This window comes from Desmodus rotundus, chromosome 10 (assembly GCF_022682495.2).
Source record: "Desmodus rotundus isolate HL8 chromosome 10, HLdesRot8A.1, whole genome shotgun sequence".
Lineage (NCBI taxonomy): Eukaryota > Metazoa > Chordata > Mammalia > Chiroptera > Phyllostomidae > Desmodus > Desmodus rotundus.
In genome coordinates this window covers 38,139,226-38,165,328 of record NC_071396.1, presented here as the reverse complement: position 1 = coordinate 38,165,328, position 26,103 = coordinate 38,139,226, and the positions used below count along the sequence as shown (strand labels likewise).

The 26,103-nt window shown below is 47.5% G+C and overlaps 2 protein-coding genes and 1 non-coding gene across 3 annotated transcripts; 1 reads left to right on the top strand and 2 right to left on the bottom strand.

Annotated features, from left to right (window-relative positions):
- The first annotated feature begins 1,291 nt into the window (after window positions 1-1,291).
- CHRNA5 (cholinergic receptor nicotinic alpha 5 subunit) lies at window positions 1,292-12,834 on the top strand. The gene is made up of 6 exons (XM_053913306.1): window positions 1,292-1,444; window positions 6,566-6,717; window positions 7,530-7,574; window positions 8,790-8,899; window positions 10,450-11,281; window positions 12,408-12,834. Exons 1-6 carry the CDS (start codon window positions 1,363-1,365, stop codon window positions 12,567-12,569), a joined length of 1,383 nt encoding a protein of 460 aa, XP_053769281.1. The 5' UTR covers window positions 1,292-1,362; the 3' UTR covers window positions 12,570-12,834.
- Window positions 3,255-3,397, bottom strand: LOC112306160 (U4 spliceosomal RNA). Its single transcript, XR_002974903.1, has one exon. It is a non-coding gene; the product is annotated as a U4 spliceosomal RNA (small nuclear RNA).
- A 2,351-nt stretch (window positions 12,835-15,185) lies between the features above and the next one.
- CHRNA3 (cholinergic receptor nicotinic alpha 3 subunit) lies at window positions 15,186-26,027 on the bottom strand. The gene is made up of 6 exons (XM_045196644.2): window positions 25,854-26,027; window positions 24,204-24,343; window positions 24,050-24,094; window positions 22,787-22,896; window positions 19,432-20,443; window positions 15,186-17,515 (listed from the first exon to the last, which is right to left on the bottom strand). The coding sequence occupies exons 1-6, from the start codon at window positions 25,909-25,911 to the stop codon at window positions 17,387-17,389; spliced, it is 1,494 nt and encodes a 497-aa protein (XP_045052579.2). The 5' UTR covers window positions 25,912-26,027; the 3' UTR covers window positions 15,186-17,386.
- Between the last annotated feature and the right edge of the window lie 76 nt (window positions 26,028-26,103).

The window sequence follows — 26,103 nt, the reverse complement described above, 5'->3', positions numbered from 1 at the left end:
GATTTTGTTTCTATTTTCCTGGTTCTACTTGGACCTAGGGAAAAAATCAACCCGTATTTACTGTTAGGATTCTCTGCACCCAGGTTTAAGTTTTACAAAGCAGGACTCAGAGTGAAATTTCTGCTCACTCTGAAGAACCAGCAGCACGCTCTGCCACTGAGGCTTAAAGGTAATTTGCCGGAATCTCTTCAGCCAAATGAAGCTTCCTAATCAATTATGCACAGAAGGGATGAAATGGAGGGCGTAGCAGGGTGTGCGACAGGCCTGGTGCTGTCAGCATCAGTCAGCAGCGGGGTCACAAGTGTCTGGGGCAGATGGAGTCACTGGTATTACAGATGTTAATTGGTGGCAGCATGAAGGGGACTGTTTCCCTGGATGAGGGTCAGTCCTCCCAGTTACCTGCTTGGTATAAAGACAAAGAAACTGGCCCAGATGGAGGACTGGCCAGGCCTCCTGCGGCATCGCTTGGCCCCCAGAGCCCCATGAGGCCACAGGCTGCTGGGAGAGATCATTGGCGGTGGGTGACCCGGGGGCATGTCACGGTTTTCTGTCTGTTTGTCCTCTCTTGGTGCAGGCATTGATCAGTTACCCTAGGTGTGGGGTCTGTCCAAGGTTGCCAGAAAGTACATGGGACCCACCTGTGACACTGGCCTCCGAACCTCCTAACTCCAGGGTCGCACTTGCCACCTGCAGGGCCCGGGGTGGAAGTTGGTGGGTCCAAAGGCAGGTCCAACTGTGAGGGGGACAGCAGCAAGGCTCTGAGGCCAGAGTGGGCGGGTGGGACAGAGCGGAGGAAGCATGTCTATTTTTTGAAGTATATTGATTATGCTATTACAGTTGCCCTATTTTTTCCCTCCTTTTTACCGCCCCCCCCCTTCCACTGGTATCTTCCCCTCCCCTTACATGTCCATGTCCATGGGACATATGAGTTCTTTGGCGTTTTTAAAAACATTTTATTTTCAGAGAGGGAGAGAACGAGGAAAGATCAATGTGTGGTTGCCTCTCCTGCACCCCCTACTGGGGACTGGGCCTGCAACCGGGCTTGTGCCGACCGACTGGGAATCGATTCGGCGACCTTTTGCTTCACAGTCCGACGTTCAATCCACTGAGCCACACCAGGTCAGGGCTCCTGTACTATTGTTAACTGCCTCCTGTCTATTTTTGTACCTAGGAATTTACGTGAACAAGCATACCTAGCAGCAGAGGCGTGGGATGGGGCGGGGCGGGGGCGGGGCGAGCGGGGCAGCTCCTCGCCTCCCCAGCAGCTCGCTCAGCTCCAGGTACCAGACGCTGTCGGGCCGCCCGGCAGGATCCGCTGGCGGCTCCATCCTGAGTCCGCTGTCCCGCGCAGCTCCCGGGGCCATGGCAGTGCGGGGGTCCCGGCTCGTGGTCCTGCGCCTCCTGCTCCTTGTCCCGCTGGTCGGTCCGGGCGGCGCGCCCGGAGGTGAGCCTGAGCGCCGGGGCTCGGGGCTGTGGGCACGGGAGAGCCTGACCGGGAGGACAGAACGCTGCGCTTTTCCCGGGGAGGCCCGGCGTGAGGGGTGGGTTGCAATGCCCAGATGGTCACCGAACTGAAGGGAAAGGCCGCTTGGCGTGTCCCCTGACAGGCCTCGCAGGGCCGTGAGGGGACAAGTTTGTCAGTCAGAGGCGCGCGGCTACACTTGGAAACCCGCCCTGCGCCCAGAAGGGGGGGGGTGGGGGGGTGGGGGGGTGGATGGAAGTCGCTGCACCCCAGCCTTCCCGCTCGGCGTCCCCCGCAAGGACGGAGCAGGTGGAGGACTCGCGAATGTCCGCTTAGCGTGCGGGGCCCCTGAGGTGGGAACTCAACGTAGACGAGGGAAGAGTCCTCTAAGCAAGAGGCAAAACTGACGACATCTGTATTTCCATCGCCTTTAGTGAGAAAGGGAGGGAGTGAGGAAGGAAGAGAGAGAGAGGGGCTGCCTGTCTCACAGGATTGGACCTGCTGTGACCGGGAATCGAACCCTCGGCTTTTCAGTCTACAGGATGACGCTCCAACCAACTGAGCCACACCGGCCACGGCAGTATTTCTGTTTTTATAAGTGAAGTTCTTAAAAAGAGGAAACGTTTGGGTATAAGAACCCTTTCCTTGTTTCTCTCTCATTGATTTTTTTTTAAAGAACTCTTTCTTGTCTTTCCTTCCTTACGGTTTTTAAGGGTTGGTTTCTGACTCCAGAAAGCAAGAATGTTGAATAGAATTATGTATTGGGGATTGCATTGCTTTGCATAGACTGAACAGGAGTAATGCGGGAGGCATTTTAAGCAAATACAGAAAGTCCTGTGCAGAGAGAGTCATAGTTTAACAGGAAAAAAAAGGAACGTGCTTCCGGAGCTAGACAGAGCTGGGCTCGCCTTATGGCTCCTAATGTGACTTGGACAAGCTTCCTTCTTTTAAAAAAAGTGGGGACGATACGGCCTACCTCTGAGTTGTTTTCAGGACTCAGTAATATGTACGGATTTCCAGGTGCTGTGACCGACATTCTAGCAAAGGGTAGGTCCTAAACCTTTTGGTGAAAGTGGAACTTTTCCCATCTCTTTTAGTATAAAACACCATGGCTGAGCATTAAAGAGTGTAAATAGCTATCTGTTCGTGTGTGTGTCCAGTGTTATAATGAGAAGTGACCACCTCCTCCTTTCTGCTCCCGCCCTAGTTAGTGACCCCCTCTTGCAATAACCCTCGCGTTCCGTTACAGTCATGTGTGAGGCCGTTCCCCTTGGTGCAAAGTGAGCTGCTTCAGAACAGCAGTTTATCCTGCTTGTCTTTGTGCCCGGACGGTAGGAGCCAGGCAATGTTTGTGGATGCATGAATGGATAGTAGTGTCCTAAGCTGTGAAATGAGGGATCATCAAAGGCTCCCTGTGATTAGTCAGCGACCAGGTAAAGAACAGAGTGATGTGAGTAGATGGCGGGTTGCACCACGCTCCTGACTGCCGGGCTTTTGTGCCACGTTGCCTTTGAATGGAGGGTGGCTGCAGTCCCTGCGCCTGTCATTGTGTTTTCCTGGGCGTGTTGCTTGACCTTGCTGCTCCTTTATGTCTCCCTCTTTAAAATGAGAGGGTACTGGGAGATGGTTCTCAGGTCTTTCAACCATAATTACTTTCACATTTACATTTTCTTCATACTCGACTTAGAGTCTTAATAATAGCTCTTCCTTATGGTTTTTTTGTGACCTGATCTCAGGAAAAGGGAACGTCTAGTCTGCCAGTAGCCATTCAGCTGTGAAAGGTGGCTCAGGAGGCACTTTTGCCTGTAATAAAGAATAGATAATTAGCTGTTACATTAAGATAATACAGATTATTTATGTATTTATTTAATCAATCAGCAATAATTGTGCCTCGGATAAACCTCATTTGCAATGATACTGCCACTGTGCAAAGCTATAATAATGCAGGTCTTTTAAACAGATCTGGCTGGGATTGGGAGAGTGACTTATGGAAATTAGGGAGTCACTAGTCAGTTCTATTTCTTAGCTGTGTAGTTCTGTGAAATTTTAAATGGCTGAAACTTTATTTTTATTTATCAAATATTTTCTTTATTATTTTTAAGGAGAGGAGAAGGGAGGGAGAAAGAGAGAGAGAGAGAAACATCAATGTGCGAGAGATTCATCCATTGGTTGCCTTTCATGTGCCCCCAACTGGGGACCCTGCCCACAACCCAGGCCTGTGCCCTGACCAGGACTCTAACGCCCCCCTTTTGCCTTGCAGGCCGCGCTCAATCCACTGAGCCACACCAGCCAGGGCTAGGAGAGATTTTTTTTAATGATTCTCTTCTGCTTTGTGACTAAATTTTTATTGAAACACATACACACACACACACAGAGAAAGAAACATGGAATTGTTGTTTTCCTGGTTCATGAATTCCTTGGTTGATTCCTGTATGTGCCCTGACCAAGGACTGAACCCGCAATCTTGGTGTATCAGGACAATGCTGTACCAACTGAACTACTTGGCCAGAGCTGAACTTTTGATTTATTTTTCTTTCTTTCCCTCTAGGTCAGGGCTTCTCAACTTCTGGGGCTGGATAGCTCTTTGTCATAGGAGACTTTCCTGGGCTTTGTAGGCTGTGTGGCAGTGTCCCCGGCCTCCATGTACAAGATGTCAGTGGCACCCACCAAAAAATGTCTCCAGATACTGTCAAATGTGCCTTAGGGAACAAAATTGTTCCCCTATAGCCCTCTCCCCCCATCTTTGCCACCTTCAGAATCACTTCTCCAAGTCTTGTGGACCAGGGCTTCTCAAAGTGCCAGGGCACCGGCGTCCCCTGGGGCTGTGGTGAGAGAGCAGCTGCCTGGGAGGCTGGACGTGGGGCCCGAGACTCTCCTCACAAGCTCCCAGTAACGTGGTTGCTGTGGTTTGGAGCACCACACTTCGAGCAGCGAAGTCGTAGAGAAGTTTCCTATTCACATCCATTGCGTGGATCGTCAGGAGGATGTGATGACAGTAATTATGGACACAGAGAATTTACTATAAAACTCAAACAGCCTAAGACCAATGAAACTAATGAACATCATTCCACTGTCCTGACAAATAGCAGCTGTCATCATGTTTCCAGGTTTCCGTCCAGTCCTCCGCATTCACTCATGTCTGGACAGCGCTCAGGCGGAGCTTTGCAAGTCTCAGCAAGGTTGCGTAGGTCATAGGAACTGAGGCAATTTCATGTACATTCATGTGTTTTAGCTCATAATACTGTAACCTACAAACTCATAATACATATTTATTACCTATGGAGAGGTTTATAGTATCAAATTACAATAGTGAACTCAGCGCTTACCTAACTTGATGATGCTCACACTTTTTTAAAAAAGTATGCAAGTTGTCACTTCTCCTTGAGAAGCATTGACTGGACCTAAATGTAACCCTGCCTGAGGTCACCTTCTCCCTGCAGGTCTGAGAGTCAGGACAAGCTTTGCATTAGGTTTCCTAAAGCGTGTGACCATGGAGATACTTTATTCTATAATTCTGTGATAAAAATCAATAGAAAAATAATGAAAATCCTGGGGTGGCAAAAAAGCCCTCTGCATTTCATCTATAATTCTTAAAATAGTGATTGGTGAGCATAGTTCCTCGTCACATTGAAATGCTGGATGTAGTGCACATTTCTGCTCAGTTATGAAACGGTTGATTAGGCTCACTGCTGAATCTTGCTGTTGCTTAAAATAGCCCTCCGAGGGCTACTACAAAAGGGCTTTTTAAAAAGGGAATACAAGTCATTTCTTGTTAACTTAAAAAAAGGTACAAGGAGACTTGTAAGAGAGAATGAACTGCTCCAGGAGTGCCTTATTTACGCGCTGGGGATAGGTAACACATACCACCCTCACACAACTTTTTAGATATTTTACTTTATTCTTATTACAGATGGTGAAGAAGAAAGGGAAGGTTATTGGCAGTAACTAGCAAGAAATAAAATATATATGTCCTTCACTCAGCAGTTCCGCTTCTAAGAGTCAGTGCTGTCAATTCTTGTATAGTGGGAAATAGGTGTACAAGATGTTAACTGCTGCAGTTTTCCATTGTTAAAACAACCCCAAACTGAGGACTATATAAATGCCTGTCAGTGGTGAAAGCTTATGTAAATTAGGAAAAACCCATAACTTAAAAAGAAAGACTAGAGATGGACAGACGTATACTGATACAGAATATTGAATGAAAACAGCAAGTCCTAGAACATGAAAACCTTTGTTCTTCCTCTGTGTGTGTATTTGAAGATGTCTACACATCCCACTCCACAGCGGTTACTCTTGCAGGAAGGGGGCGGGGGGGCAGGGGGAGAAGTGCTCTTCTTTCTGTGCTTCTGGTTGCAATCTTCACAGTGACCGCACATTACTTTTGTGAGTAGGATGGGAGACCAGCAGTTCTCAACCAGGGGCAGTTTTGTCCCCTCCCCTGCCCTTGTGACATTTGGCAATGTCTGGAGATGTTTTTTGGTTGTCACATTTCAGGGGGACTGTGTGTAGTGGGTAGAAGCCAGGGAGTACCCTGGAATGCACAGGGCAGCCGCTGGGCAACAGTTGTCCCGCCCAAACTGCCGGCAGCGCTGGGCTGAGACATCCCGCCTTAGACTCTGGGGCTGCAGCTGTGTTCAAGTATGCCGGGTACCACCTTACACGTCAGGGGCGCCAATCCCACTGTGGGGCGTTCTCTGCACAGCCATAAAATGTTATGATTACCATATAATGAAAGTACATAAATATGCAAATGTGTGTCCAGGACGGCAGGTACTAGAGTTTTCTGCTTTACCTGTGCACCTGGCACGGAGGCCAGCTCCCCAGCAGCCCTGCACATTTGCTGAGTGCATGAGTGAACTGAACCAGCAGTCACGTGTTCAGCTCTAACATACCCGGGTTGCAGAAAATGCTGAAGATTTAAGAAGAATTTATTGAAGAAGCTTAAAATTATAGCAGATGTTGTCTGCTAATTCATGTTTGTCTGAAGATTGGCAAAAGACTATATTTAGCTGCGGAACACCTTGGTTGACTTTTTTTTTTTTTTAATTGAGGTATTTGTAAGAACGAAGCCAGTACACTAACTTTTAAAAATTTGTTATGCAGGATTAGCTGAACCTTTCTTTGTTGCAAAACATGAAGATAGCTTGTTTAAGGATTTATTCCAAGACTATGAAAGATGGGTTCGTCCTGTGGAACACCTGAATGACAAAATAAGAATAAAGTTTGGCCTTGCAATATCTCAGTTGGTGGACGTGGTAGGTGTGCATGCCATTATGTGTTCAATGTCACACTCCTGTGTAGATGCAGTCACTCTGTAGGACCTCGGTGTATGAGGATGGCCATGCAGCCTTCCCAGGCCTCCTTCCTTCTGGGTCATTCGCCTGCCATTGGGACAGGACAGGGGATGGGTGCCCTGCAGTCCGCTAAGCTATTTCTACTTCCATCCTTCCCCTGACTGTAGGGACCCAGGTACTCTAGAAACGTAGGTGTACAAGCTTCACGACGCTGCCCTGAGGCTGTGGCCTTGGTATGATTCCTACACAGCAGCTTTGCAGGGATTCAGATCTGCGCCTCCACAGAGGCAAATAATGACATTGCAGTCACTCAGGAATGCACTGAAACACTTACGTCACTAAGATGCACACGTTTCTCCATTTTAGCTCCTCTGAAATCAAGGTGCGTCTTACAATCAGTGGCGGCTCATAAGTTATTGTCGGCCTGCTTCTCTCTTAGTGCTAGGCTCGTGAAGTAACACTGTGCTTATTTATTAGAGCATTGTGTCTTAGATTTGAGGGAATGTAGAGGTTGAGACGGTGAATGTTAAATCTAAAAATGGCCATGGTATATTTTAGGGCAGTTTTCCTGAGATACAGAGTATGCTGAAAGGAATACTGTGAAATTAGCCTAAAAAAAAAAAGACCCTGCTTTTCTGGAGAGCTGGGCCGATGAACAGAATGCAAGAACCGTATGGGGAGGAGTGTTTATATGAAATGAAAAAATCCATTTTTAAATAATTATTGTTTGTGTAATTGGAATAATCAGCCTTATTTAGATTTTTGTTTTCCAGGATGAGAAAAATCAGTTAATGACAACAAATGTCTGGCTGAAACAGGTATGTATACAGTTGAAAGGCCAACCAACTGGTGACTGGCGCCGCTATGACTTCAGGGTCTGCAGCACAAAGGGACATGCGTGAGGATCCGGTCTTGGTGGATTGGTGGGGTGCAGACGGGCGAGGTGCATGGAGCTCTTGTATTTACTCAGTTGATATCATTTTAGTGCCAGGTTCTAGGGAAACATCAGTGAATAAAACAGACAAAAGTTCTGCCCTCACATAACTTCATTCTAGTGAGGGGAAAATAAATAACTAGTATAGTACCTCAGAGGCTGATAAGCTTGAGGGAAAATACTCTGGGGCCTGTATTTTTCAATAGGGTGGCTGGGAAGGGATCACTGAGAAGGTAGGGTTTGAACAAAGGTTTGCTGGAGGAGAAGCCACGGGCCTGTCCAGGGGAGGGGTGTCAGGCAGGGGGACTCACAAGTCCAAAGGCCCTGAGGCTGGAGTTTGCCAGTTTGCCTGTGTGTTTACAGAGCAGCAGGGAGGCTTGTGTGGCTAGAGGTGAATGAGCCCTGAGGAGGAGAGCAGGTGATGAGGTCAGGGGGACTCTGGCAGGCTGGCCACTCAAACCCTTTGGCCTTTACAAAGACGGGAATGGGCAATGATGGATTATTTCCATGTACCTTTTCCCTTTTATGTGAAGGACTTCTGTTTCGTGTGTGTGTGTGTGTGTGTGTGTGTGTTTTCTGGAGCATCATGCATATGTTCCCTAACTCCTAACTCCTAAAAGGCAGGTGTACTTCTCAGGGTGCAAGTCTCCACTTGCTGTGATCACACCGTTGTTGCTGTGTGGAGGCTAGACAAGGTGTTTCAATACATGGAACGTGTGATAAATCCAGCTGCTCTGTGCGTGGTTGAATCGGCCGATCACTGACAATACAGCTGGAAAAAAGAATGTTTCCCGTGACCCTGGGCCATAGATGCCCCATGGCCACTCCGGGCGTGGCTAGTAGTCGCAGGAGGGTGCTGGGCGGGGCTGTGAGCTGCTCAGCCCGGGCCTCACCATGTCTCGCGTGGACCCTGCGTGGAGCCGCTGCACAAAGGGACACGAGAGCACCAGTGCCCACAACGAAGATGAGGTGGGCCTTCTCTGTGGGGAGTAGACATGATTTCTGTCTAAAATTTCTGCATTTGGCAAAAAGAGCACAGTTTTCAGTACTTTTGATTATTAATGTCCTTGAAATTGAAGCTGTTCTGTTTGTTCCGAAGGAATGGAGAGATGTAAAACTCAGGTGGAACCCTGACAACTATGGAGGGATCAGGGTCATACGTGTCCCTTCAGACTCTCTCTGGACCCCAGACATCGTGTTGTTTGATAAGTAAGTTATGTTCAGAATGCCGTTTCATGTTTCAAAAGGAAACTTCTATGTCTACTAGGCACTAGTGATGTTTTCTTCCTTTTGAAAATTGTTTAGCTATAAAGTTAAATGACTTCATCTTACTTCCATTCTTTGTTTTCAGGTAGGTTCTGTGGATCCTCTCCTTTCTCTGTATGTGTGCGTTCTTTTCTGATCATAAAAGTGTTCTTTGATTCCTAAAATTTGTAGAACATTAGGGGAGTCCAGAAAGGTGCAAGGAGGAGGGGGAGAGAGCCAGCGCGGGTGCAGTCACCCAGCGCCGACAGCAACCACGCATGCGCTGAGCTCACTGGGCCTGGCGGCGAGCTCAGTGCCGGGTGTGCTGTTCGTGCAAGTGTGTCAGGGTTTGTGCAAGTGTGTCAGGACCCTCCCGATCCGGGTGCCATTACGTCCATTTGACAATTGAGGAAACGGTCGGCGGGGATGGTCATACCTTGTTCAAGACCACACAGCCCGAGGGCGGCAGGGCGGGATTCTCACTAAGGAGGTCTGACAGCCCTGTTTACCCTGTTCTGTACCAGGCTCTGTGTTTGGCAGACCGCCTCCCAGCTCTTTTTGTGTGTTTTTCTAATACTCCAGGTCATACTTTACGTTCAAATGTGCATCGTTCTAGTTCTGCTTAAGTAGTGATTGTAATTATCCCGTGATGAGGAATGTTACCACAGCTTTACAGGCATCCTGCCTCGATGTGTTTGAGGGTAGCTTTTAACCTGGAGAGAGGGTAATTCTGGGTACCAGTCTCATTTTTTCTAGGACCACTCCAGGGCAAACCTGGGAATTTGTGCTTATCCTAATGTACTTCGTATTATTTGCAAGAAGGTATTTGGCACAACAAAGCACATGCTGTGCAAAAACATCTTTAGTCTTTTAAAACTTTTACCTCCACACTTCTCAATATGTAAAGAGCAAATGGAGGGTAAGGTTGCATGGTGCAGCTTCCTGGAGCACCCTTTTATTTTAAGTCACTGAAAACATTTTCACATTAAACATAGATATATTACAGAGCACTGTGTAAAACTCACATGAATTTTAAGATACAGAACAATATTTCAAAGAAATCTTATGTTGGTGGGCGGTGTCCTGCTACTTTCTCCAGAATGTGAGTTCACTCAGCCCAGCGTGGGAGGCGCCGCTGTGGCCAGCTCGGTGCTCCTGCGCTTTCCTGTCAACATGCCAGCTTTTGGTGTCTGTCCTGGAGGGAGGAACACTGTGTGGGGAGTCCAGCATCCAGGTTCTGGCTCTGGGCACGTCCATTGTATAAATAGCCTGATTTTATTTTGTGTGTAAAGTGAAAACTTTTCAGCCACAAAAATGGTGGGATTCTGTGAGTTGTAGATCCATCAGGCCTGGCGTAGATGTGTACGGTTCTCGAAGCAGAGTCCCTGCACAGGCAGGCACATCTCCAGTGTCACAATTTAGGGAGTAACACAGGCTGTCTTTCATATGAGGCTTGTGAGATACGTGCTTGTGCTGTTTAGTTCCCACATTGTTATTGTCTGTGTGTGTTTCAGCGCAGACGGACGTTTCGAAGGGGCCAGCACGAAAACCGTTGTCAGGTATGATGGCACCGTTACCTGGACCCCACCGGCAAACTACAAAAGTTCCTGTACCATAGATGTCACATTTTTCCCATTCGATCTCCAGAACTGTTCTATGAAGTTTGGTTCTTGGACTTATGATGGATCACAGGTGGACATAATTTTAGAAGACCAAAATGTAGACAAGAGGGATTTTTTTGATAATGGAGAATGGGAGATTGTGAGTGCAACAGGAAGCAAAGGGAACAGAACCGACAGCTGTTGCTGGTACCCGTATATCACTTACTCGTTTGTGATTAAGCGTCTGCCTCTCTTTTATACCTTGTTCCTTATTATCCCCTGTATTGGGCTCTCGTTTTTAACTGTACTTGTCTTCTATCTTCCTTCAAATGAAGGTGAGAAGATTTGCCTCTGCACTTCAGTACTTGTCTCTTTGACTGTCTTCCTTCTGGTTATTGAAGAGATCATACCCTCCTCTTCAAAAGTAATACCTCTGATTGGGGAGTATCTGGTGTTTACCATGATTTTTGTGACACTGTCAATTATGGTGACGGTCTTTGCCATCAACATTCATCATCGCTGCCCCTCAACACACAACACCATGGCCCCGTGGGTGCGCAAGATATTTCTCCACAAGCTTCCAAAACTGCTCTGCATGAGAAGTCACGCCGATAGGTACTTCACACAGAAGGAGGAAACTGAGAGGAGCAGTGGACCAAAATCTTCCAGAAACACATTGGAAGCTGCACTTGATTCCATTCGATATATTACAAGACATGTCATGAAGGAGAACGATGTCCGTGAGGTCTGTGGCATGTTGTATCACAAGTGCAGATCATGACCCTTCTAGACTAAGCATAGGGTGGGGACCAGAGAGGTTGACATGCATCCTATAAGAGACCCTGACCAAGATCTGTGCCAGATAAAACATCCTCAAGATGGGGCACCTACACACATCCCACTTCTCAGTTCCCCCGGGCATCTTGGATGATTTAAAAGAAAATTTAGCCCTGGCTGGTGTGGCTCAGTGGATTGAGTGCGGGCCTGCGAAGCAAAAGGTTTCTGGTTCGATTCCCAGTCAGGGCACATGCCTGGGTTGCAGGCCAGGTCCCCATTAGGGGGCATGCAAGAGGCAACCACACATTGATGTTTCTCTCCCTCTCTTCCTCCCTCCCTCCCCGCTCTCTAAAAATAAATAAAATATTTTTAAAAGTAAACCTAGCGTTGTGCCGACTGTTCTGGTATTCTAAGGAATGATAACCCTGCCACATGCTTTGAGGCTGGTCTCAGCCTGCCCTTCCTCAGCCCACTCACACCTTCCGAGCCAGCTGCCCACTTAGGCTGCAGAAGCGGGGAGAGTGGGAGTTCCCTGGCAGCAGATCTTGTCCTCAAGACCTTGGATTAAAATGGCCCTGGGAAATCTGAAACTAAACCAAGCAGGAGAGGGGTGGGGGAGATTAAATTGAAGAGGTATTATTCTGAGTCAACTTTTAATTTGGCATGAAGTTAACCTCAGGCTGGGTTTCCTTTAAAAATTAAAACAAGTAAACACTGCTGGGCAAGAATAAGTAACATAAATAACTGCATGTATTAAGAACAGAAGATTTTTTTTGATTATGACAAAATTATCAAGTAGTATAATATTCTAATTTTTATTAAAAATTATCAAAAAGGCCACTTGTGAAATATTACACACTGACGTGTAAATGACACCGTGGCGAGTCTGTGAGATCTCGCAGAGGCCCTGTTCTAACAGCGAGGGCGGGATCTGTCCCTGAGCTCCAAGCTCAGGGTCACTTCCAGCTGTCAGGCAGCAGTGGGCATCAGAAACTGATTTGGCCTTAATTCAGTGTGCTATATCTTAAAACAATTACACAATGTTAAATTATGTGTTTAATGTGGGCTTTTTTTTTTTTTTTTTTTTGCAACAGGTTGTTGGAGATTGGAAGTTCATAGCCCAGGTTCTGGATCGGCTGTTTCTGTGGACTTTTCTTCTGGTTTCAGTTGTTGGCTCTCTCGGGCTTTTTGTTCCTGTGATTTATAAATGGGCGAATATAGCAGTCCCTGTTCAAATTGGAAATGCAATTAAGTGATGCTTCCCTAGCGGCTGTGGTAGGAATTCAGTTACCAAAAGGCGTATATACCTTCTGGCACCTGTGGACTTCTGAAAATGTCAATTGTGTTTCAAATTCCACGCAAGCTTTAACCGAATAGCAGTTGCTCATATCAGTTTATCTTAATAGACTGCCCATCGGCATGAGTAAAGTAATAACTAACTAAATACCGTTTGATCTTCTAAAAATAGCAAGAAAATATTATCTGGCCTGTACTAGTAAAACTCTAATGTTTTTATCCTGGCTAATAATACTTTGTAATTTATAATATTTGTAATCAACAGTGAAGCTCATATTTTAATGCACTGGAAAATTCCTGATGTTTCTGAAGATGGACTTCAAAACTTGTCCTGCATTTGGTAAAGGTACACATTTTTAAATTCCTTCTGTCCCGTATCTAGTAACATTTAGTCTTTACTACAATGTTATACAGCTACACTAGGTAAGCTGACTACTTAGTATGATAATGATGGAATATGATGCTGATTTTCTATAACCAAAATTTTAAAAAAAAGGCAACTGGGAACTCCTTTAAGTCTTACTTTATTCTTTAGATGCTTAAACTGAGTAATTATTGTTATTTTCACAGCTCACTTTCCGTTGTGAGATCATACAGCAGGCTGCCCCCGTGGACGTGCAGTGGTGCATCTCTAACATTATTTCAGTCCCCCGCCCACATTTTCCACAATTAGTAGAACCATCTTCTATATAGATTGTGGCAACATCTCTTTATCCTTCATCTTAGAAGACTCCATAGCAATTAAGTGAGTCCAATTTTAAAAATATGTTGATGGATAGTACTAAATTGTTCTATGAGAAAATGATCTTCCGAAATCAAAGATGGCAGTCTAATTTGGTATGTGTACATCAAACGTTTTACATATCTGTGAAGTTTCCATTTTATCTCTTTCATTCCAACATTTACAACACTAGCACCTGAGAGTTGCAAGGGCCCTTAGAAGGAATGTAGTCTTAGCCTGTTACCACTTATGCAGTATAGTACTGTGGATCACCAGTAAGCAAGTTAAATTTCATCTCTAAGTGTTCCTGCAATAGCTATGACCAGGAAGAATACACCGATAGGACTTTTGCACTTGATCTAGAACTTTTAGCTCTTGAGACAACAAATGCCTTATTTGTTTATGTTATGTTACCACCTGTGTTCAAGTGAATGCTTGAATCGGTGTTTTCTTGTAGGTAGGCATTTAATGCCATTTAATAAGTGAAAGTCTGGTTTTGCTCATTTACATTGCCTGTTAGCTATTTTAGCATGTTTTACGTCTGTCCAGAAAAAGTCCCGCCAGGCCTGTCCAGGAAAAGTCCAGCCATCAAGAATGTTTGCGCTACACTGATGTAACCTGGTAACCAAAGAGAGAGTGGGCTGGAATGTGCATGTGTGAACAAGGATGACTTCACTGTACTAGTCAGTGGGGACAGTAGATGCCATTGAATGAACATGTGTACTTTGTGACCGTCACATTCAAAATGACTGAGCAAGTAGAGCAATGAATCTGCATCAAATTTTGTGTTAAGCTTGAACGTTCTTGCGTGGAAACTATTTGGATGATTCAGAAGGCTTCCAGGGAGGATGCGATGAGTGTAGCACAAATAAAACCGTGGCACAAATGCTTCAAGGATGGTCATCAATCTGTTGAAAGTGATTCACGTGCTGGAAGGCCAGCAACAAACAGAGCACCTGCGAATGCTGAACACGCACAGGCTGCGGCCAACAGAGATGGGCGACTGCTGGTGCGGGAACTGAAGCTGACCTGCGTGTTCTAAGAACTAGTGTGTCTGAAATTTAGATGCAAGATTTTGGCATGAAACGTGTCACGGCAAATTTGTTCTGCAGCTTCTGCTCCCAGAGCAGAAGGAACATTGTGCTGCAGTTACTGATGACTTGATTCCAGCCGCTGCCAATGAACCAGATTTCCTCAAGATGACCGTAACCGGAGATGAACTTGTGGGTCTACAGTTATGATTCGCAAATGAAGGCCCGGTCATCCCAACAGCATTCGCCCAGTTCTCCAAGCCTGAAGAAGGCATGGCAAAGTTGCAGCAACACCAAGAACACATTAACTGTGTTTTTGATTGGGAAGGTGTTGTCCATCACAAGTACACCCCTCCAGGCCAAACAAAAAAGAGTGCTACCTCAATGTTCTTTGTCGGCTGAGAGATGCAATATGACAAAAATAGCTGCACCTATGGGCCGCTGGTGACTGGCAGCTTTGTCACGGCAACACGTGCGCCAATGCATCACGTCTTCTACAGTTTTTTAGTGAAACATCAAATCAACCAGGCGACTCAGTCCCCTACAGCCAAGATTGGTGCCCTGCCACTTCTGGCTTTTCCCAAAACTAAAATCACATTTGAAAGGGAAGGCATTTCAGAACTTTGATGAGATTCAGGAAAATACGATGGGGTATCTGATGGCAATTCCAACAAAGGATTTTGTAGTGTTTTCAACAGTGGAAGAGGCACAATGAGAACTGTGAGGTCCCAAGGTGCCTGCTTTGAAGGGGACTGAGGCATCATTGTCCTATGCATGATGTCCCTTGTGTCTTGCACGTTCTTCAATAAATGTCTCCATTTTTCATATTCCATGGCTGGATGATATTTTCTGGATAGACCTTGCGTACATCTCCGATCCCTCTTATATCTCCATTACTGTTATTTATATTTCCATTACTATTATTTACCACTTTTATATATAAATGTTAAAGAAATGTTTCCTTTTACCTCATTAAACATAAGTCACAATGGGCTGCAATTTTGTCAACTTTATTTTTACTCAGGAAAGCGCTGTGATGATTAGTGCGAAGGTTAAAAGGTTCTCTGTCAACCATCATCTCCTGCCGGTGCATTCAGACTAAGAACGGTAGTATGTGACACTCTCTTCTTAGGGATTTGTCTAAAGCAATAGTTTTCAACTAAGGGCAATTTCCCCCTTGAAGTGACATTTAGCACTTTTGGAGACATTTTTGGTCATCACAACTGGCAAGAGGTGGGGGAATGCTGTCGGCACCTAGAGGCTAGTGTGCCACTAAAGATCCTACAGTGTCCGGGAGAGTCCCCAACACAGAATGATCCAGCCTAAAATGTGTCCTGTTCTAAAAGTACATTAACGATGAATGTGTGACTAGGCATAATTTCTCATAGTACAGTTTTGAATTGTGCAAAATAAATAGTTGAGTCTCTTTGCAATGGAGACATGCCTCTAGGCTTTAGAGAAACAGTTAAGAACAAGGAGTGCACGGTAAGAATCTGGCAGTGGGATGTTGCTGAAATAGCATAAAACTTTCAGGACATTATGGGCTAAATAAGAAAAACCACTGAGAAATCTGTGTGATACGCAACCAGATGATTTTTACGTTTCAGAACAGCAAGTTTTTCTATCCAGCCATGTTTCAACCACTGGAAAAAAGGGAAACAATTTTCATATTTAGCTCATTTTTACATGTTCTATCACTGTGGAAGATTTATATTCTCACATTTCTTTACCTTACCCAAAAGACTGGTCAAATGTTCATTTATCCATAATGAACATTTTTCTCACATAAATCTTTTTTGACTAAAATCAAGACAACTGGACAATAAGTAAACCTTGAAATGCCAAAAGTAAAGACAGCAGCTTCATAATACAAAGTGTGTGAGGCATTTAAAACAATAAAACTCTTAGAAGAAACAGGACAATTGCTTTGTGACATTGGATTTGGCGATGATTTCTTGAATACGGCACAAGCACAGGTAGAAGAGAAAAAACAGACGAGTTGGAATTCACGAAAATTTAAAAATTTTGTGCATCAAAAGACACTATCAACAGAGTAAGGAGGCAACCCACAGAATGGACGAAAATACTTGCACATCACATACCTAATAAGGGATTAACATACAGAATATATACAGACCTAAAAGGTAACAACTGAAAAAAACAAACAACCTGACTCAAAAATGAGCAAAGGACTGGAACAGACATTTCTCCAAAGCAGGTACACATTGCCAATAAGCACATGACAAGATGCTCAACATCACTAATTAGGGGAATACAAATTAAAAGTACAATGAGATACCACCTCATCCCCAGCAGGGTGGCTACTATCAAAAAACCAGAAAAGTGTTGGCAAGGATGTGAAGAAAATGGAACTGTTATGCACCGTTGGTGGGAATGTAAAGTGGTACAGCCATGGTGGAAACAGTATCCTCGAGAAATTAAAGATAGCATTATCACGCACCCAGAAGTGCTGAAAGTAGGGTCTCAAAGAGATAATCGTACACCCCATTCACAGCACATTATCCACAGCAGGGGGGAACAACTCCAGCGTCCCTCGGTAGGTGAATGAATGGGAAAATGTGTCTCTACAGACAATGGAATACAACTAAGCCTTAAAAAGGAAGGAAATTCTGTGTTACACTACAACATGGATGTACCCTGAGGATATTATGTGAAGTGAAACAAGCCAGTCACAAAAACACAAATACTCTATGATTCCACGTGTATGAAATATCTATTAGCCAAACTCACAGACAGAAAGTAGAATGGTGGTTGCCACAGGCTGGGGGAGGGAAATAAGGAGTTACTGTTTAATGGGTGTATAGTTCCAGTTTTACAAGACGCAGAGAGTTATGGGGATGGGTAGTGATGATGATTACACAGTAATGAAAATATATTTCATATCACTGAACTGTGAATGTAAAAATGCCTCAGATGGTAAATTTCATGTTAAGTGTGTTTCACCACAATTTAAAGAAAAAGAGCTCCCACCCAATGTGCCCCAGGCAGATGCATGGATTGGTGCTCAGGTGTCATCCCGGGCCATCAAGGGCTGCAGAAACAGCCCGGCCGTCCCTAAAATGCAGACCAGGATGAACACCCACAGGAAAATACGGTCTATCACCATGGCTACATACTTCCAGTCGTCTTGAATCTGAAAAATGAGAACAAAAATCATGAAAGAGGAAAAAACAAAGCAGGAAGGAGAAGACAGCGTGAATGCCTTTTTACTCCTGAACATGTAATAAATACATCACAGCGGTTCCCACTGAAAGGCAAGGAACCATTTTTCCCGTTGATGTTGTCTGAGGAAATGCTCATTCCTAAGTTTCTCTTTAGGCACTAGAGAAATAGTATAAAACATTTGTCATGTAGCTTTATTTTTTTTTTAAGTTAAATCTTTATTGTATTTTTTCCATTACCATTTATTCCCCATATACCCTCCTCCCCCTTGTGTTGCTTTAAATCAGAAGTTTCTTTTTTTTTTTAAAGATTTGTTCATTTATTTTTAGAGAGAGTCCAGGACTGAACCTGCAACCCAGGCATGTGCCCTGGCTGGGAATCGAACCGGCGACCTTTCACTTCACAGGCCCAATCCATTGAGCTACACCCACTTTCCAATTTATAGTTAGTAAAGCCAATTAGTTGCCTCCCACCTTTGTGGAGGATCCTGGGCCTTTGTTAGAATAGCGAATACTATCCAGCATCACTTGCCATTGTTTCAAAGTACGAGTTTTTACCCAGTTTTAGATATAATTTCCTTTCAACAGCCAAAACTGCGATCAGTATATGAGGGCAACTCCATCATTACTCTCCCTCTGTCCCTCTGTCCCCCGCCCCTGGCAATGCCCAAATAACCACGTTACAAGTCCAAGCTATGGGGTTCTGTATGGTTATAGAACAGGCTGAAAATGAGAAATAATTGCTGATAACAAAGTAAAAGATGGAAGAAAGAGAGGGACAATAAGGCTTCAACCGATGCTGGAAATGAGAAGGGGGACTGTACGTTCATTATCCTCCTAGACAACTCGGACAGCAGCGAAACCATAATTGAATTGAGCAGAGAGAATCCATGAATCAACTGATTTGGAAGAAATAATTGCATAAACAAGAGGCATCACCGATGCAGTGATTTAATTAAGTGACTGAAATGGGGCTGGGAGACAGGACGGGTTTCACCATGATGAGCTGGAATAAACGTGTCCCCTTGGTGACACTAAGAAATCACATGTAAAATTGTAATGATACTGTATCTGCCATAAGGTGCTCTCTTTGAATTCCTCAGATTCTGGTTTGTAAGTGCTTCCAATACACAGTAGGCCCTGCATTTCCCTCCCGGGCTCTGCTGGGGAAGCATCCTCAGGCCTGGGAGATGGGCTGGGGAGGCAGAGGATTGGAGACAGACTGATTACAATTCCAGCTCTGCTCCTTGCTAGTCATGAGATTCTGGGTAAGTTATGTGACCATGCTTAGCCTCCGTTTCCTCATCTGTAAAACGGGCATAAGAACAGTACCTACCACATAGGATGTTATGAGGATTAAATGAACGAATGTGCCTGACACAGAATTCTTAAGGAGTAATATCTGTTTACGCTAATGCTAATTTAACAATGCCCCTTACAGGGTTTAGCCTGGTGAAGAGAGATGGCACTTGTATCTCATACAGGAATACGAACAATGCTGCAAAAAGCTAGGTCACAATTACTGTTGCATTTAACTGTCAAAGTCTTTAAGGTGCAATGACAGTGGCCATTCTCTGGAAACTTTGGAACTAATGATGAATAACAGGTACATGAGTTTAGGCAAAACGGTGAGCTAGCGCAAGCTCCTGGCTCCCTCTCCTGGCCCAGAGTGCTGGAAGCCCAGTGGCTAATTCAGGGCACCATACACTCACAAGCTTTGTCACCCATCTTAACAGATGAGAAGACAGGCTCGGAGAGGGGAGGCGACATGGAACTGGTCACGGAGGAGCTGGTCGGGACACAGGCTGCTGACTGCAGGGTCTAATTCCCTACACAGGCCCCACGCTTGGCCTTGTTGAGTGAACGAACAACCTATATAATATCTTACCTCTTTGGCTTCATTTTGTGCTTTCATATTTTCAGCAATGTACTTGACACTTTGGATGGCTTCTTTGATTTCTGGTGACAGAGCAGAAAGCGAGAGCACGGCGTCGACAGATTCGGTGCTGGAGCTTCTCGTGAGGTTGGCGGTGAAGTTGGAGATCTTTGTCCCGCGGTGGTAGCAGTATCGGCACAGCCCATCCTGGCAGGGGTGGCCTTCCTGGCAGCCCTTGGACCCCACACGGCTGAAGCAGTTCAGGCTGGAGGGCTCAGCACTGTGGACTGGTCTTGGCCTTGGTGTGTTACCCTCACTGCCTGCTGGCCTGGTCATGAACATGACCCTGGGAAGCAAGGTCAAGAATATGGTCTTCACCCACGTGGGCATCGTGTGTGTGGTGGGGGTCCTGTAGTGCACGTTGAGCACGAAGACGGTGATGACGATGGACAAGGTGACAAAGATCATCGTGAACAGAAGGTACTCGCCAATCAGGGGGATGACCAGTGAGGTGGAGGGGATGGTCTCGGTGATCACCAGGAGGAAGACAGTCAAGGACAGGAGGACCGAGATGCAGAGGGTCACCTTCTCTCCGCAGTCGGAGGGCAGGTAGAAGACGAGCACGGTGAGGAAGGAGATGAGCAGGCAGGGGATGATGAGGTTGATGGTGTAGAAGAGCGGCAGGCGCCGGATGTACAGCGAGTACGTGATGTCCGGGTAGATCTCCTCACAGCAGTTGTACTTGATGTCGTGCTTGTAGCCTGGGGCTCGGATGATGGCCCATTCGCCGCTCTCCCAGTAGTCCTTGAGGTTCATGGAGGAGCCAATGAGGACCAGGTCGATTTTCGCCTTGTCGTAGGACCAGGACCCGAACTTCATGGTGCAGTTCTGGTAATCAAACGGGAAGTAGGTCACATCAATTTTGCACGAGCTCTTAAAGATGGCCGGAGGTATCCACGTCACTTCCCCTGTATACTTGAGTAGAGCTTTGGTCTTGTCATCCACCTGGAAGTCCCCAACTGCACTGCAAGGACAACGAGGAGGCAATGGTCATCGCATGTGGTCTCCGGTCCAGGTGTCACGCGGCAGCAGGTAAACGCTAAGCAACGATTCAGACACTGGAACGTGTGAGCTCCAAGTGCGGTGAAAGGTCACCTGTTTCGCCACCCCACGTACCAATGGGGACATACAATACTTTTTACTGAGACACCCCAAATGCCAGAAAATTTTCCCTTTAAGCAAAGAAACAGGATGAAAGTTGTCATCCTAAAGGCAGGTGACCTTTGGGGATATTTGCCACCCTCTGCTCCTGTGGTTTGGACCTCATTAGTGCCTCCTCATTCAGTCTCCATCGGACACCCGACGTGTGCCCACCATGTGTGCGACACCCCGCGGGAGCCCCCTGGAACTGAACCCTGCCAGATTGGTTTGCTACCACACCCAATCTCCCCCATTCACTGCACTCCCCACCACTCCCAGCACTGCTTTAAAATAATCGTGTGTGCTGACTCTGTCTTTCAAGCTCAGCGTAAGAGTTTCCTTCACACCTTCTGTTTCCCCACTGTCTCCCCATGTTTCTTCTTCCTTCTAGAATAAAAGAAGTCTTCTTAAGGACATAGTAGAGTAAAACAAAGGAAAGGCATCTCTTGGTCAGACAAGCAGAAAGAACAGCCCACTGATAAGCAAGCTGACTGCACGTCCCAGTTTGTCCAGCACAGTCCTGGTTTGCATTTGGGGTCCCGGGACACTTACTAACAGTGTCCCCTTTCCCAAAAGTCACCCAGTTTTACAAAAACAAGGAAATTAGACTGGCATCAGATTTTTGAGAGTGACACTTTGTTCCAGGACATAAGTCAGCATTTTTAAGATTTTCATGGAAGGAAAAACAAGCCAAGGATTTTCTATCCAGGTAAGTCACCTAAAAGTATTATCTAAAAAGGTTGCAATGAGTTAAGAACTTGTGGGGACTTAGGGTAAATTGTGAGCTTTCTGAGGATTCGGAGATTGAATTTTAGAAAATCAAAGCTCATAGGAGAAACTTTGGCATAAGAAGCTCAAAGGTGTTTCTAGGGTTGAAATGAAGAGAAACCTCAACAGAGGATGAATCCTGAAATTCTATCAGAGAGGAGTTGGGTGATTTTCTCTCAATATAATTTTCAGTTTCAGATTCTAAGGAAATTCCTTACAATATCTGCTTCTCCCAAATCCAATTTCAAGCTCCTCACCGTGTCTCTCAGTATTGTTACAACCATACTTCCTAAAGTTCACGGTTCACCCAAGATTTCCAGGAAGAAAACAGTTGTAATACTTAAACCATGGGATTAAAAATTTTGCCCGTGTTGTTCATTGAGGTTACCAAAACTGTTTCCCACCCTGCCGACTCCCTCGGGGCCTTTGGACAGGACGGCTCACACTGCACACCGGCCAAGTTTCTCGCGTCCCCACTCTCTAGGGACCAACTGACAAATATAAATCACATGAAAGAATCATATTCATGAAAGCCGGTTTTTCTTGAGGAAACAGTAAATTAAACACGGACCGTCTCTGGGGCGGTTAAAGATCCGCCTTCATTTAGCTAGTGACCAGAAAGTGGGATTCAGCCAAAAACATAGCTTCTGCACTCCTAATACTAATTGTAAAATATGCTAATTGTACTAATACAGCATAAAAACCTAATCACAGAACGCTTTTCTTCATTAAGATCAGATTAGACTAAATCTATATGAAGCGTTGTACTGAAAAATGCTTAATGGTTAAAACTTCATAACTACAGATAAAGCACAGGTGAAAAAATGATGTTTTTTAATACCAAAGAATAGCACATACTATAAAATATCAGTTAAAATTTATGTAGCCTAATAACAGAGCCAAGTGTGGGGAGTATCAGCTTTGTAAAACAGAGGGATGCCACGGCGCAGGTTCAGATGGCTGAGGAGGAACCTCGGAGGCTCCTGGAGCAGAGGGTCGGGCAGGGCGGGGCTGAATCACCAGGTGCGCAGAAGAATGCCACCTTCCTGAGGTCTCACTTCATGAGGCCCACTGGGACCTGACTTACAGGGAAGTCAGTCCTAGGAAGGGCCACAGGGCAGGGGTTCCCTCCTCCCCCCACCCACCCCACTATGTGTTTCCCTCCCTTGCGGCCACCACTGTCCCTCTATTCTGCACTTGCACGCGTGGATATTATGAGTCAGGCCTATCTTCCCTGGAGCCAGGGGTTGTGTCTGTTCTATGCACTGCTGCATCTGCAGCAGCTGGCATTCAGTTGGTGCTCAATAAATGCCTCTGGTATGAACCAGTGAATGAAGCCCTGTGGGAAAATGTCCAAGGGAGGACAGGCCTCCAGTGAGGGTGAAGCCGCCGCCCTTACTTGTTGTAGAGCACGATGTCGGGCTTCCAGATCTTCTGTGCAGGGACACGCAGGAACTCCGCCCCATCGTAGTCAGAGGGGTTCCACTTCAGCTTGTAGTCATTCCAGATCTGGGGGGAGGAGGCAGCAGAAAGACCAGTCTGGCTTTGTTCTCTGACACCACCCGTCTTGTGAATTCCCACCCCTGCTGTGCGGCACGGAGCCACCTCTGTGCTGCAGACCACACGGACCCAGAGTCTTGTGCAGGCGTGAGTCAGGGAGGCACAGGGCTGTGTGCAGGTGGCGTCCTGGCTCCCCCGGGGCCACTGCTGTGTGATTGGGCAAGGCAGCCCCCACATCAGTCCCATAAGGGCCAGTCTGGCCACCTGTAGTGCCAGGTCCAGGTCCAGGTTCATGCCTGAAGCTCAAGCTGTTTACATCCCTGAAACAGCTCTCCAGGAGCTTCCCCGGACACCTTCCCCACCAAGCCCCAAACAGGGCAGTAATCACAGCCTTCTTCCACCTCCAGACTGACCGGCGCTGACCTCTGAAGGGTTTTGGGAAAGGAGCCATGATCTCATTGGGACCCAAGTAGGGTTTGGGTGCAGAGGCTGGGAGACCTGCATCCTAAGCCCCTGAGGGAAGAGGTGAGGCTGCAGCCTGGGGGATTGTGTGCCGAGCGGCACCAAGCTGGCACTGTGCCCACCTGGCTTTCCAGCCTCCTGGAGGAAGGCTCGTGAGCTAAGCACTCAGTTGGCTGGGCTGGTGCAAGGCTCACCATCAGGCCAGTGATTCATTTGTCCAGGTCTTGGAGGGCCTCCCTGGGGAGGTCTCCTGGAAGACAATTTCTTTGGCCTGAATCTGAACAGGAAAATCCAGAGGCCCTGCCCTGCCCTAGCAACAACGACTACAGCATCTGATTCTGACTTACAAATGGGTCTTCGGTAAGAGAAAGGGAAGGAGATGGTCTCGCACCCCACCCTAGAGTTGGGGGCCAGGGCTCCAGGCCCAGGTCTGTTCCATTTTATTGTGTGACCATAGAGAAGGCTTCTCCCTCCAAGCTGCAGTCTGTCATCTGTGACTGGAAGGATGGGCCCTGCAGTCCTTCCTGGGGGAACCTTGGGACCCAAGCCCAAGAAGAAACAGACCCATGGGTCAGTGGACCCCAGTCTTTGTCTACAGAAATGAAGGCCCCAGCTCAGGCTTTGGGTCCTTCTTGGTTCCCGGCAGCAAATAGAGCATTCACCACCAGGGGGCAGCAGGGCTCAGATCCTGGTCACTTACTTGCTTGAGCCACAGGTTGGTCTCCATGATCTGGTTTACTTCGTCCTGGAAAGTAGATTAAAGTAAATGTGTGAAGTACAAAAGCTAGGCTCCGGGAAAGCCTCTTCCAGAGGCCTCGTTCCCCACAGCCACGGCTTGTGGCCCCAGCACTTACCACCTTCACCAGCTGGGACATGGACACTTCAAACTGGATGATGACGGGGTCAGACACGTTGGCCACAGGACGGATGATCTCATTGTAATCTTCAAACAGCCGATCGAACAGACGGTGCTCGGCCTCGGAGCCGCTGGCCACTGGGAAGAGTAGCCCAGTCACACCCCGTCCCTTCCCCAGAGTCACCCACCCCACTACAGCCTCCTCTCCACCCACTGGGAGCTCTGTGGAACTCCAGACTTTCTGACTGGTTTCGCTCCTTTGAGTTACAGGTTGGGAAACTGAGGCCCAGGCGGGATAGGGATCCCATCAGGTCACACACACTCAGTGACAAGCACAGTGGGTATAAGCCTGGCTCTGAATTTGGAGAGATCTGGTGCAAATCCTGTGTGAGCTTAATCAGGCAAGTGGCTTATCCTCTCTGAGCCTCAGTTTCTTTATCTGTAAAAGCGAAGACTGCAAATGTGTCCACATCCCAGGGCTGTCACGAGCGAGGGCTCAGCCCTGCACTAGCATGTGGTCTGGGCCAAGGAACTCTCCTGTCCTCACTGTTACAGTGGGCAGGTGTGTCGTCTACACAGGCACAGCCATTTGCTGCTTCCATGATGGAGATGACCAGTCCACTCCAGGGACAGGGCCACCCAGGGCCACCCCTGGGACAGGTGTTTTGCCTCCCAGCCTCCCACTAGGAGACTACAGCCAGGCCTGGGGCTCTCCTTCATCCCACCCAGGACCCTGTCGGGGTGTGGCTACCAACCCTCTTGGAAGCTGGGTGCCTTCCCGGCTCCACCGATCTCAGAGTGTGACCCAGGGTTCCTGCTGATGCTGTCTTCACATCCTTCACATCCTGATCAGACACCCTAACCTCTGAAAGCCTTGGAGACCCCTTTCCACCCCATGCATCTTGGGTCAGCTGTCTGTTGCTTCCCACTTGCAATCTCGGGAGGGGGTGAGGGGAGTCCCTGGTGAAATCCAAACTTCTCCAGGTCTTGAAATGGGATGTGCCTGCTCCCTTCCCGCTCCTCCCAATAAAAAAAGGGGCTACAGGCAGGAGCTGCAGGGTGCGCAAGGCTCTCTCAGCGGGGGGGGGGGGGGGGGGGGGGGCCCTCAGCACCCAGGGGGCAGATCGAAGCGCACAGCCACGTGGCGTCTCCCAGCAGGTCCCCCTGTAACCCTGACAAACCCTCACCCCTTGGTACAACCAGCCCTCCCAGGCCAGTGACTTCAGACGACGGGTCAGAGTCCCTTCTCTCTAACCTGGCTGAGGCAGGGGGCTCGCGAGTTGTGGAGAGTGGAGAGACGACGGGAGGGGAGGCTGGCGCACACGCTTGGCCCCGCGGCCTGAAACGACCGTCCTCTTTTCCCAGGGGATCTTCAAGTCTTTACCTCTCTAGCATCCGTTTCCCACCTTGGGAGACAGATAGTGGAGCCGACGCCCCAGGCGTGCGTCTACGGACTCTGCTCCAAGCAGGGGCCTCAGGAGGCAGTGCGCGGGGGTGGGGGTGGGAGGACGGGCGCCCCACCCAGCTCGCTGCCTGAGGGAGGGAGGGCGCGCGGTTGCGATCCCCGACTCCCACGCCCTGCTCCCGCCGCTCGGACCCCGCGTCCCCTCCCGGGGCTCAGTCTCTCGGTCTCAGCCCTTGAGCGTACCTGATATCAGCAGCAGGAGCCCCATAAGTGGGTGCGCCCGGTGCAAGTGTGCGCCCATGGCCGTTCGGCCGGCTTCTCGGAGACCCCGAGCGGTGGGGAGCCGACTCCGGTGATGCAGGCAGACTCGCCCGTGGGCTCCCCGCCCAGCGGCCACTCGAGCCAAATAGGGAGGGAAGCGCGGGGTCGGGGTTCTTCCTGGCCTCCCACAGACCCAGCGCCCGTTGCGCTCCAGAGTCCGCGCGGGCTCTGG

Excerpts from the sequence above, each read along its gene's own strand:
- CHRNA5 (XM_053913306.1), top strand. The coding sequence starts at position 1,363 with ATGGCAGTGCGGGGGTCCCGGCTCGTGGTCCTGCGCCTCCTGCTCCTT. Across the intron at positions 1,445-6,565 it reads TCCGGGCGGCGCGCCCGGAG|GATTAGCTGAACCTTTCTTT; the intron begins GTGAGCCTGAGC and ends TTTGTTATGCAG. Across the intron at positions 8,900-10,449 it reads GACATCGTGTTGTTTGATAA|CGCAGACGGACGTTTCGAAG; the intron begins GTAAGTTATGTT and ends TGTGTGTTTCAG.
- CHRNA3 (XM_045196644.2), bottom strand. The coding sequence starts at position 25,911 with ATGGGCGCACACTTGCACCGGGCGCACCCACTTATGGGGCTCCTGCTG. Across the intron at positions 24,095-24,203 it reads TGTCCCAGCTGGTGAAGGTG|GACGAAGTAAACCAGATCAT; the intron begins GTAAGTGCTGGG and ends TCTACTTTCCAG. Across the intron at positions 20,444-22,786 it reads GACATCGTGCTCTACAACAA|TGCAGTTGGGGACTTCCAGG; the intron begins GTAAGGGCGGCG and ends TTGTCCTTGCAG.